The 13,029-nt window shown below is 37.4% G+C and overlaps 1 protein-coding gene across 1 annotated transcript; it reads left to right on the top strand.

Annotated features, from left to right (window-relative positions):
* The first annotated feature begins 2,447 nt into the window (after nucleotides 1-2,447).
* Nucleotides 2,448-5,383, top strand: LOC137636646 (uncharacterized). The gene is made up of 2 exons (XM_068369046.1): nucleotides 2,448-2,893; nucleotides 4,436-5,383. The coding sequence occupies exons 1-2, from the start codon at nucleotides 2,604-2,606 to the stop codon at nucleotides 5,328-5,330; spliced, it is 1,185 nt and encodes a 394-aa protein (XP_068225147.1). The 5' UTR covers nucleotides 2,448-2,603; the 3' UTR covers nucleotides 5,331-5,383.
* Nucleotides 5,384-13,029: the final 7,646 nt, after the last annotated feature.

Below are 13,029 nucleotides of genomic sequence, written 5' to 3'. Positions count from 1 at the left end.
TGTTGACGTTAGATAATACAATGTAATCATTTATTTTCACTAACAGACCTCATTCATTACAATAATGCTAAAAACTGTTATTACAGTTAGGAAAGAACTCTTCCTGAATTAGTGATCCAGATCACTTACCAAATCGAATGGGACCTTCCCGAGCATAATACCTATCCCACGTTAAAATTTGATGAAAATCCGGCAGAATGTCTTGACGTAATCTTGCTAAAAGACAAACAGATAAATAAATAAACGCTGGCCAATTTCTAAACCAAATCACAAGGCATTTCATTCTTCTTTTTTCCTTCATCCAATGAAAAAACAACTAAAAATACGAAACACTTCCTTTTCCTTTAGAGATAAACAAGAAAAATTCCAACCAACAAAAAAATCCACAACGCATTTTGAGAGAGAGTCATTCACAAAAGAACCTTTGCTCTCAGCACACGATTTCAGAGATTTAGTAAAGCTGACAGGAAAATACGACCCTTCTACAATCATTTTGGCATTATATATTTTTTCCGTGTTTTGAATATGTATCATCCCTTATCCTTACAGGCTTTCTTTATATAATCTTTATCAAAATAGGAACATTTAACCGTGTATTTTTCTTTACAATGTCGTAATACTTCTTTAACATTCTTTTCATATATGAATGCTTATATTTGCTAATCAAACCTTAGATTTCTCAGTCGAGTTTTGAGTATATAAGGGCACCGAAAAAAAATATAAACAAAACTAAGCAAATAATCTTAAACAATCTACGAGAACTATTTTTATTGAAGGCTTCTTTTGACATCCAGCTAATGTGTATGTGGTAGCTCATTGGAAGTGCTTTTGCCTAGGAATCTGTTGAACTAGAGTTCGAGACCCGCTTAAGTTTGATAGTTTCTAGGGGTGTCTTGGAACATCACCGTCCTTGTGAACAAGGAATGCCATTACCTGGTACTACTTTCATGTAGAGGGGCCTTGGGTGCCGATCCCATGTACTGTATATATGGTCAGTCTCTCGGGCATTGTCCTGTCCCTTATTCCTCTCAATCATACGAAACCTTTTAAAAAATTTAAAGCCACGACTTGAATCAAAATTAATAAGCAATAACATGTCCATGAGCATAGCAAGTACAAAGTTAATAATAATGGAGTCTTATTAATGAATTTCCAGTGAACAACGGAGAACTCCAAGGAAATGTGTTGTCACCTATGCTGTTTATCCTCCTCGTAGATTTTGTAATGCGTAGAACAGTCAGCGATGGTGGAGAAGGATTGGACTGGATTGGTGATAGGAATTTAGCAGACACACAGTAGAGTATGCTGTCCTTGTTAGCAGAACACCACAGGATTTGCAATGCTTGCTTACCAGAATGCATGAAATATCACATGAGGCTTGGATGAAGATAAATAGATGAAAGACAGAGATGATGAGAACGGAATATGCAATGGAAGATGAAATATCATTAGAAGGAGAAAGGATTAATGAGGGAGAATCATTCAAGTATTTAGTAACCATGATCTCCAATACAGGATCTTTAGAATTAGAGTTTACTGAAAGAATGAAAAAAGCAAATCAGACAATGGCTAGTTTAAGTAAAATTTGGAAATCAAATCACCAGAAATTACATATAAAAATCAGACTATATATCAGTTCAGCGAGATCGGTGTTACTCTATTGACATGAGACATGGTAAGACAATGAAACAATCTCAAATAGATTTAGTAGATTTGAGAATAAAGCCCTAAGAAGGATATTGGAAATTGAATAAATGGCAGGACAGGATTAGAAATTAAACTATAAAAGAGATTAATCGAGTGCCATATGTTGATATCATGATGAGGGGTAGATGGAGATGGTTTAGGCATGCTCTTCGCACTCCACAAGAGAGATTAGTTCAGCAAATGGTCAGTTGGGCTCCACAAGGCACTAGAAGAGTTGGAAGACCCAGGCCTTCATGGCTGAGGACTATGAAGCACGAAGTAGATGATGAATGGAGAAGTATTGAATTAAATGCTCAAGATAGAGACGACTGGCAAAATCTAACCTTGGCCCTTTGCGTCAATAGGTGTAGAAGGAGATGATGATGATGATGATGATGATGATTATTTTCAGCGAAGCTGAAAGGACGAGCCATTAAAATTTAGCGAGAGTTAACTACCCATCCGGCTAGTTAGCAGGGGGTAGGGGGTAGTTACCCCCTTCACTCACACACCTGTGAGGACTTCAAGGGGGACAGGGTCGGAGGGTAAGGTTGTATAAATAGCTAAAGCTTTGTATCGTTAGGAAAAAATACAAATTATTTCTTAATTAGTCATATTTTCCGTAACTGGAATACAAACCTACACTATTTATTAGGGGTGAGTCACCCATTAGGAGGGTGGACGTCCCTGCCAATCTGGCTTTTTGGCTTTACCCAGGAACTCCTTTTTTTGATTAGGTCAGTACCAAAAATAAGTAGACCCTAAGGCAGCCTACACACGGAGCGTTTTTTCGACGACCGTCTTTTACAACGATCGTCGTAAAAACTGCCACTACCTACACACGGGGCGTTGTTTTGTGGTTCAGTTCGCAGTGCAGCGACAGCAGTCGAGGAAAAAAGACTGTGTTATTTGTCGCAATGGATGAGGAAATTGAGGATGTTTTGATTGCATATTCAGCATACAGAACACTCTACAAGAGAAAGAAGAGGAGAATGTGGATACACCCATTGCTAGCTGTTAAAACCAGATATTTCCCCAATTTATTTGCTGAACTTAGAAATGATGAAAATAAGTTTTTCAACTATTTCCGAATGTCCAAAGATTCGTTTGATGAACTGCTGAGTCACCTACAATCATCGGTGGAAAAAGAGGACACCAATATGAGACAAGCAATAAAACCTAGTGAAAGACTGGGAATAACTTTAAGGTAAGAAAACAAAGCATGTGTTAACCATTATCTATTTACTTGAAAAACAAAATGCAATCAAAGTACGGCAATGCATAAGTTCTCTAATATTCATTTACCTAAGATAAACATTACCAAAAATACGCCGAAGCATACGTTTAACAATAGGCCTATCCATTTACTTGAAAAATAAAATGTAAGAAAATTTTACAATGTTTAGGTTCATCGAAATACTTGAACTTGAATAACAAAATGAAACAAAAACTAGAGATTCTGGTAGTGCATGACATCCATAAATTCTGAGGATTCAGAAAGAAATGAATCAACAGGTGACGCTGGTCCCGGCGCCACAGTATGAGTAGTAGCTTGCACTGTTTGTGATTGAGTAGTTTGTACAATATTGCAAGGGATCAAGTTTTGTGATGCACACATCGTAATGTGTCCTGAAGCAGTTGATTGACGACTTGCTATGTCACGTTCGCGCATTTTTCTCTCTTTGATTTTTCGAATCGAATACAGTATGTCTGATTTTACTTCAAAAATCTCTGCCTCAGTGAAATCAGTCATATTGGGGTAGAGAGACTCACAAAATTTTACAAAATCATTACTAGATTTGTTCTTGCTGGCATCTATGAAACCTATAAGTTTATCTTCGACTAGATCTCTTTTATTTTTCTTGGGCCTAGCATTGCCTTCTTTTGGTACATAAGCTTGGATGTTGCAGGCTTCGTTAGTTGGATCTATTTCTGACCTTTCCTGGATTAAGGAGCTAGATGTTGCCCTACTTTCATAAATTTTGGATAGAAAAGATAACCTCTCTTCATTTACATAAGACTTTTTGGCTTTCTTCCCTGACCCAGAGGGACACTCTTTTCTGGTCCTGGCGTATCTATCCCTGATGGATTTCCGAAGGTTTCGGCCTGAAAAGAGAAAAATAATTAGAAATTCAGTTATCAAAAGTTGAACTATGATTGATTTCATGAAAATGAACCAGTGGCGTGCAGAGAGAGAGAGAGAGAGAGAGGGGGGGGGGGGCGACGGCCCCGGGCATCCAGCTGAGGGGGGCATCCAATCAATGGAAAGATAAATTCAATTAATTGTGCAATTATTTTTGAAAATTCGTTAGCAAAAAAAAAAAGTGAAATATTATGTTTATTTTGTATAATGGTTAGTCAGAGTTGTTATTTTATGTTCTAATCAGTAGACTAACTCAATTTTATGTAATCTACATGTTTCTTTTTGATAAAAAGTATGTTTTATTTATTTCAGTGTTAGAAGACCAGGGATGGTTCCATGGGGTGGGGGTCACCCCCAATGTAAATTTTGAGTTGGTCAAAAATGATGTAGGCTATATATATATATATATACATATATATATATATATATAAAGTTTCTATTTTGTTTCCATCTGTTTTGTATTATTGTCAGTAACCATTCTTATATATTTATTTTTGGAAGGGGGGGGGGGGGGGCATGAACTAGCCAGTTGGCCCCAGGCATGACAAGACCTCTGCACCCCACTGATATGAACCTGTTTCTTCAATGCTCATTTCTTTTTTTTAGGTACCTTGGAAGTGGATGCTCGATGGCTGATCTACACTACTCGCATAAGATTGGGTACAGCACAGTACAGAGCATTATAAAAGAAGTATGCAGTCAGATTTGGAACGTTCTTTTGAATGAATGTATGCCTAAACCATCACAAGAAAATTGGCTTCGGATTTGCACCGATTTCGAAAAAAATGCTCATTTCCCCAATTGCCTAGGGGCGGTTGATGGAAAGCATATTAGAATTATAAAGCCATCAGATTCAGGAAGTCTATATTACAACTATAAAAATTTTTTCTCATTAGTTTTGCTTGCTGTATGTGATGCAGATTATTGTTTTACTTATATTGATGTAGGATCGTACGGTAAAGAAAGTGACTCTAACATTTTCAAAAATTCTGATTTCTATCAGTTACTTGAAAGCAATAATCTCAACATTCCTGAATCTGCAACAGTAGAAGATCAGCGGGGACAAATCCCTTATGTTTTCGTTGCAGACGAAGCGTTCTCGCTATCACAGCAAATACTGCGGCCCTATTCAGGAAATCAGCTAACTGAGATAAAGAAGATATTCAACTATCGCTTATGCAGGGCAAGACGTTACATTGAATGTACATTCGGCATATTAGCTAATAAATGGAGGATATTTCACAGACCTTTGAATGTATTTGTAGAATTAGCGGAAATTATAACCAGAGCTTGTTGCATACTGCATAATTTCGTACGAAAGCGTGACGGACACCGATATCATGACAGTGCAAACAATCCCAATGATAAAACAGGATTGGGGAATATACTATCAGCTGAAAATGTTCAGGGTGGGAGAAATGCCAATAAAATAAGGGACTCATTTGCTTCTTATTTTGTCACTGAAGAGGGTGCTCTCCCATGGCAATATGAGAAAATGTAAACAAATGTACTAATACAAACTTGTAAATTCACCAAATAAAGTATGTTTACTTACATATTTCATTTTTTTCCTTCTCACTTTGGTCCTTGAAATTTTCTGACATTAGTTCTCCAATTTCCGCCCATGCTTTTGCCCTCTTTTGTTTGTCCTTATAATCATCATTACTCAGATCCCAGATACAGACTCTCTCTTCTACTAAATCAATAAACAATTCGTAATCTAGTTCGTCAGCCATAATCAAGCTTACCTGCAAGAAATAGGATACAAATCTGAAAACAGCATGCGTCATTAGGCCTAATATAAATAGAGACACTGATAATAATATTCACTTCTATATTGTCTCTACACATAAATTTTTCAGCAATTTGATCTATATTTCACTAAATAAAAACATAAGTCCTATGATAACAAAAACGAACGAGTACAAAATCACAACGAGACGCTCCATCTGTAGCAAATACACACCTGCCACTTGCAGAGCAGTGCAAATAACGACTGAACTTTAGCAGGATGACGCCCGACGCTTCAGCGTCAAAATGACGGTCGTCTTCTTGACGCCTCGTGTGTAGGACACCGTCTGCTAGCACAGTTAGCTAAAACTGATCGTCGTTTTTGACGATCGTCATAAAAGACGGTCGTCGAAAAAACGCTCCGTGTGTAGGCAGCCTAACACCTAGCTAAACCTTGCTACACTAGATCTGTGTGTTGAGATAAGCAGTGTGACTATCAAGGTAACATTTATTCAAGTCTTTGTAGGAAATAATTGTGGCAACCAAGACTTTCCAAATAACCCCTCGCCAGGGGTTGGGGACATAACAGAATTGACACAATACTAGGTACACAAGGGAGCGTGGTTTACCTGCAGTGGTTGAAGTCGGCTTGTGCAGAGAACCCAGGCTGCTGCTTTCTTCATGAGAGGGGAGGATGAAGAAAAGAAAGAGTCAGTCACTCCTTTTCATTCAAGCAGACTAAAACAAGGTAACAGTGCCCTCAACTTTCTGCTACTTGTCCAATAAGGAGCCGCCACAGGACCAATAGAGATCGCATTGAGCTCCTGTGAGTCACGTCTTGCAGGTAATGGGCTGTTAAAAGTTGTCTGGCGTTTTCACACCCTTGCTTGTAGAACCTGCATCACAGAGTAACCTCTTTTGAAGGTCAGGGACGTAGCTAAGCCCCTGACATTGTGAGCTCTGGGTCGATGTGTTGGAAGATCTGGATTCAGAGAGTCATAGAGAGAGTTGATAGAGAGAGAAAATAATTAATAGCAGCTCTTCTAGGAGGACGCTCCAAAATCAAACCTTTGTTCTCTAGTCTTAAGTAGTTCCATAGCCTTTGTACCATGGTCTTCCAGTGTCTTGGGTTAGAGTTCTCTTGCTTGAGGGTACACTCGAGCACACTGTTCTATCTTATGTCTTATTTCTCTTCCTCTTGCTTTGTTAGTTTTTATAGTTTATAAAGTGATATCTATTTTAATATTGTTGCTCTTAAAATATTTAAAATTTTTCCTTGTTTCCTTCCCTCACTGAGCTATTTTCCCAGTTGGAGCCCCTGGGCTTATAGCATCCTGCTTTTCCAACTAGGGTTGTAGCCTAGCAAATAATAATAATAATAATAATAATAATGATAATAATAATAATAATCTGAATTGTTTTTCTGGTTTTAAACTGATTTGCAGGAATTTAGTGCCAAAATCTGCATAACTCAATCGCCGATCTTCTGTTGGTCATGGTCTTACTTTGAAGGGAATAATGACTATATCTAAAACAGAATTTAATTCACGTCAATTTGCTGAATAAGGGTTGCAGTCACCTATCGGAAACGCTCCTTCTGGTGTTCTGCTGGACTAGGGTTCGAGTCCCGATCAAAATTGTCAGTTCCTTTGGTCACTGTAACCTTGCCGTCCTTGTGAGCTAGGGATGGCGGGTTTGGGGGAGCCTATAGGTCTATTTGCTGAGTCATCAGTAGCCATTGCCTGGCCCTCTTTGGTCCTAGCTTGGGTGGAGAGTGGGCTTGGGCGCCGATCAGATGTAATATGGTCGGTATCTATGGCACTGTCCTGCTTGATAGGGCAATGTCACTGTCCCTTGCCTCTGCCCTTCATGACAGGAATTTAAATATGTTTTTATGTTGTACAGACTGACCTAAGTCCTTTTATAGTTTATAAATGAAATATCTCTTTGGATTTTTTCACTTTTTTATGTTTTATTTTAATTGTTCGTTATTTCTCATATCGTTTATTTATTTCCTTATTTCCTTTCCTCACAGGACTAATTTTCCCTGTTGGAGCCCTTGGGTTTATAGCATCCTGCTATTCCAACTAGGGTTGTAGCTTAGGTAATAATAATAATAATAATAATAATAATAATAATAATAATAACTAAATGTAGACTTTTTAATATCATGAAAATTCCCTCTAGTTTAGTCAGATCTTACATCTGAATATCAATAATTGTAATATTTAGTATAATTTTAGTTCATGGTAAAGCCTACACACATTCTAATAATGTTTTGCAATAGATTTAACTTAGACCTACACAGAAATGTTATCATGTTTTCCATGCAAAGTTTCCAATTCTACATTAATGATATCTTTCTACCAAAACATTTTATAGACAGAAGTAAATAGATAAAATAGTTCATGTTTCAAATATTTCCCTAAACTGATCTTTTGATATTTCACGATTGTTACTTTCCATTGCTCTCTCTCACACATCTTATCAGTCCTCACCACAAACCGTCTCAGCTTTAGTCTTTTGTGTTGATAATAGTCCAATGCAATATTTTTGTTCGCTTCTTCTATCAAAACTGAGATGAAATTATTTTTAGAGATAAAACCTGAATGGAAATCTTATTCCATAATCAAGCACATTCGTCAACTTCATGTTTTGAATGTGTGTTGACTGAGGAGAAGGAGAGATATAACTCGCTAACTTAGGCTCATTGGACTCCATGGAACGATTGGACGATATTTGAACCGATAACGGTTGATGGCGTGTCAATTTTGGCGGTCAAGTTTTACTTATTTGCTAAGCCCGTAAATGACACATTTTAATGTGATACCGAATATAAAACACTTCCATATTTTGCAAGGTAGTAAAATGATCTTTGTAACTGTGCAGCTGAATCGGTGGAACTTCGAAAGTTCAAACTTGCAGCGAATGTTTGTATGTTGAACAGGCGGACCTAAGTTTATAAGATCATATTTATGAAAGATTTATTTTAATGCCGTTACTGATCTTAATATATTCTGAATATCACCTCTTTTGTAGCTTATTCATTTCATTGGGCTATTTTTCCCTGTTGGGTCTTTGAGCTTATAGCTTCCTGATTTTCCAACTAGGGTTGTAGCTTAGCTAGTAATAATAATAAGTGCAGGATAACGTTTTTAGTCTCTCTCTCTCTCTCTCTCTCTCTCTCTCTCTCTCTCTCTCTCTCTCTCTCTCTCTCTCTCTCTGCCGATGATGATGCTGATACTAAACTAGGCATAAATGCTGCGAACTCAGAAGACGTAGAAGCCTTAAGAGAGGATCTAATGAAGTTAGGAGAATATCCCCAAAAATGGCAAATGCCTTTCAACTGTGGGAAATGAAAAATCATGTACATAGTTTAAAGTAACCCACAATCAGATGACTCACTGCTGGGTAATGAAATAAAAGTGTGGACCAGGAGGAAGATCTCGGTATTATTATCAGCAAGGATTTGAAGTTCACCAAACAGAGCCTAAAAGCTGAAAAGAAAACATAACAATAGGTTACATAAAGAGACAATTCAAATACAGACAAAGACACTGTACTACAGCTGTACACAGATAAACCATAACGTTAATACACTTCAAATTCCTCCATCCCGATCGTTTGTAATATATCATAAACTTTCCTTAATCTCCTGCACAGTCTGCAAGTTTACCCTATGAGTAAGTCTTTCGGCAAAACTGTTATTCACACTTACTCTGACATAGGCCTAGGTGCGAATCCAAGGAATTTGCACTTTATATTTCACTAACTTTTGCGCCTGCACTCTGCTCGAGTGCCACTGTTCCTAACCTGCTACCCTCTCCCTATCCCTTCTTTATCTTATATCTATTCCCCTTATCCACATTAAGCCTCCCATTCCTCTCTTCCGCATTCTTTAGTCAAATTGTCCATTCAATTATTCAAGATTTTGCATAGGGAAAGAGATCTCCTCATTTCACTACCCGATGGCCACACAAACTTATTACTTTAATTAGCAGGAAAATGTTATTCTCAAATACCATAATTTTCATCTTTTTCATATTATTATCACACTGACATGACTAATCTCTTGCTTCAGGGTACGCAATTCTATCTTATTTCTCTTCCTCTTGTTTTGTTAAAGTGTTTATAGTTTATATGAGAAATATTTACTTTAATGCTACTGTTCTTAAAATATAGTTTATATGAGAAATATTTACTTTAATGCTACTGTTCTTAAAATATATCATTTTTCCTTATTTCCTTTCCTCACTGGGCTATTTTCCCTGTTAGGGCCTCTGAGCTAATAGCATCCTGCTTTTCCTACTAGAGTTGTAGCTTAACATGTAATAATAATAATAATAATAATAATAATAATATTATTACAATAATAATAATAATAATAATTATTATTAGTATTATTATTATCTCTGCTGTAACCAATCTCTCACATTATCATCCCGCTGATATGGCATACTACGTTCACAATCAACACGGCAAAACCTATCCTTCTCTATCCTGGAAGGATAGCCTATGTGCCGCCTATCCCTCCTATCCCACATAGCACACATACCTCCATTCCCTGCCTATTCCCTTTACACAAGCACGCTCTACAGGAAGTCCTTATCCCTGCCTATCCATTTCCCTATCCTATCCCACGCGGAGCTCTATCCTTCCTAATGCAAACCCAATTAATCAGGGAAGTGTCAAGTATCCTTTGTCTCAATCTAAATTGCTAGTATCCTTCAGCTTCTCTCGTGCTTAACCTGAAAAAATAACTCCTATCTTTTATTGTAAAATATCTCCATCACACCGGTAATCCCACTTCGCTCCTTTTGTGTTAACAAATATATCAATGTCTAATATATTATTATGTAAGTAAGGTCAGAATGGTGTCTCCTTCCTCCCCTCCCCCTCTCAAATCCCTGCCTCCCTCCCTCCCATTCATTGCTTCCGCTTTGTGACCTGTCGTTCGCCTTCGCTTCTTTGTCCTACACTGAAAACTCCCCTCTCACACCGCTTAATTGCATAACACCCTTTCGCTCTTCTTCTCGTGAAGTCTTTCGCAAATTTCTCCTTTAGTTACATTCCTTTATTGTCCCTATATCTTTCCCTACACTGCACTCCCTGCTCCCTTCCTGCATTACAACCCCCTACATTTTCAACTATTCTCTCTCCCTCTATAACCGTTGGATTGTTGCTAACCGCCATGGCTGCTCCCTCACACATATCATGCACTGTGTCCTCTCTTCCTTCTCTCGAAGCTTAGAAGCTTCTGTCACGTTCCCCCTCTCGTCCCCCATACCCTACGTTTGAGAGAGAGAGAGAGAGAGAGAGAGAGAGAGAGAGAGAGAGAGAGAGAGAGAGTAGTCTATATTGTAGTTGGTTGTCACAACACAACATAAGCATGGATATTGTGTGACCGGACGAGACGTTGGGAGACACGATTCAAAATTCTATACGAAAATTTTTCCGTCAACAGAACTTGATATAAGCCTTCGGCTTTCAATCCATCGTATAGTGGCAACGGAAACCGCAATATCTTTGAGTCTTTATTACTTACAACATTTAGAGAATCTCTCTCTCTCTCTCTCTCTCTCTCTCTCTCCATGTATTGTTTGTGGAATCCAAGAGGTTGGACAGCATGGATGTAAGAGAGGAAGAAGCAGGAACAGAGAGAGAGAGAGAGAGAGAGAGTTGAAGATTAGGTGTTGGAGGGAGATTGTGGGAGATCTAGTTTTGAAATTGTGGGTGTTTTGGAGGACTGGGCGAGACTGACGAAAGATTTGTGGAGATTGACTGTTGGAGGTAGATTATAAGAGAACTGATAAAATGTTGGAGAAATTTGCTGGAGGAATAATATTAGGTCAAATTGTTGGAGAAAGTTTGATATAGGTCTAATGAAACTGAGATCAGTGGAATTAATCATAAAGTAATGGCTCTGAAGAAACAACAGGCTTCCCAGTTTAATCTATTGTGTAAATTAAACTCATTTCATTATTAATACTTTCGATGGTGAAAATAGGAAAGATAACTTCATGGACTTTGGTCTATTGCATAGGATTAAACTCTAACTTATTTCTCTCTCTCTCTCTCTCTCTCTCTCTCTCTCTCTCTCTCTCTCTCTCTCTCTCTCTCTCTGCTTAGCCTTCCGTCTATACACAAATGCACACGCACACACACAATTACGTTTCATATATACCCATAGGCAATGAATATTGGTATTAAAAACCACAGGGAGGAGGGAAAGATATATCAAATTTGAGAGAGAGAGAGAGAGAGAGAGAGAGAGAGAGTTATAATTAGTATTTTCTCTACCATGCTCAAGCATAGCCTATGATTAGCGTCCCATGTGCCAAATGTAAATGGAACTTCTAATTCAGTATCAGTGTTATTAAGGAAAATGATGTTGTCAGGAGGAAATTTGACAACGCTGCCTGCTCACTATCACTAGAATAATTCGATTTATGAAACGTCCATATTTCTATTTTGTTTATATTGTGTCATTTATTGATATTTTCGTTATATTATCTGTATTATTTTACCCTATATTATAAACTGTAAATTTTCAAATATACTTTAATATATATATATATATATATATATATATATATATATATATATATATATATTAAATTACAGTCTCATTACTGTTTAGAAATCATTATTATTATTATTACTATCATTATTATTATTAATTGCTAAGCTACAACCCTAGCTTATAAGCCCATGGGCTCCAACAGGGAAAATAGCCCAGTGAAAAACGGAAACAAGGAAAAATAAAATATCTTAACAGTAACATTAAAATAAATATCTCTTTATAAACTATAAAAACTTTAACAAAACAAGAGGAAGGGAAATACGATAGAATAATGTGCCTGAGTGTACCCCTAAGCAAGAGAACTCTAACCAAAGACAGAGGCTATGGCACTACCCATGACTAGAGAACAATTGTTTGATTTTTGAGTGTCCTCCTAGAAGTGCTGCTTACCAAAGCTAGAGTCTCTTCTACTCTTACCAAGAGGAAAGTGGCCACTAAATAATTACAGTGCAGTAGGTAACCCCTTGGGTGAAAGAAGAATTGTTTGGTAATCTCAGTGTTGTCAGGATAGAGGAGAATCTGTAAAGATTAGGCCAGCCTATTCGGTATATGTGTAGGCAAGGATAAAGTGAACCGTGACCAGAGAGAAGGATATGTTCGAGGTATTATGTTTGCACGCACACACGCACGCACACACATTTACCATAACAATGTGTCCCTTGCAACGGACTGTAGGTGTTATTACTATCCCATTTAACTAGATTAACTGAAAGACAAAATAATTATCTTTTTAGGTGATTATGTCAAAATTATTCAAACAATAGAGAAAACCTACATCGAAAACAATGGCGTAGGCCTAGTTTTACAAATCAAATTCATTTATTTTATCCTAGTGCGAAATAGACGTATGTCGTGTTCGAATGTCTTTAATTCTAACTTCGACATT

The sequence above is a fragment of the Palaemon carinicauda genome, chromosome 3 (assembly GCF_036898095.1).
Source record: "Palaemon carinicauda isolate YSFRI2023 chromosome 3, ASM3689809v2, whole genome shotgun sequence".
Taxonomy (NCBI): Eukaryota; Metazoa; Arthropoda; class Malacostraca; order Decapoda; family Palaemonidae; genus Palaemon; species Palaemon carinicauda.
The sequence above is the reverse complement of the archived record's forward strand: the minus strand, read 5'-3'. Positions and strand labels throughout refer to the sequence as shown.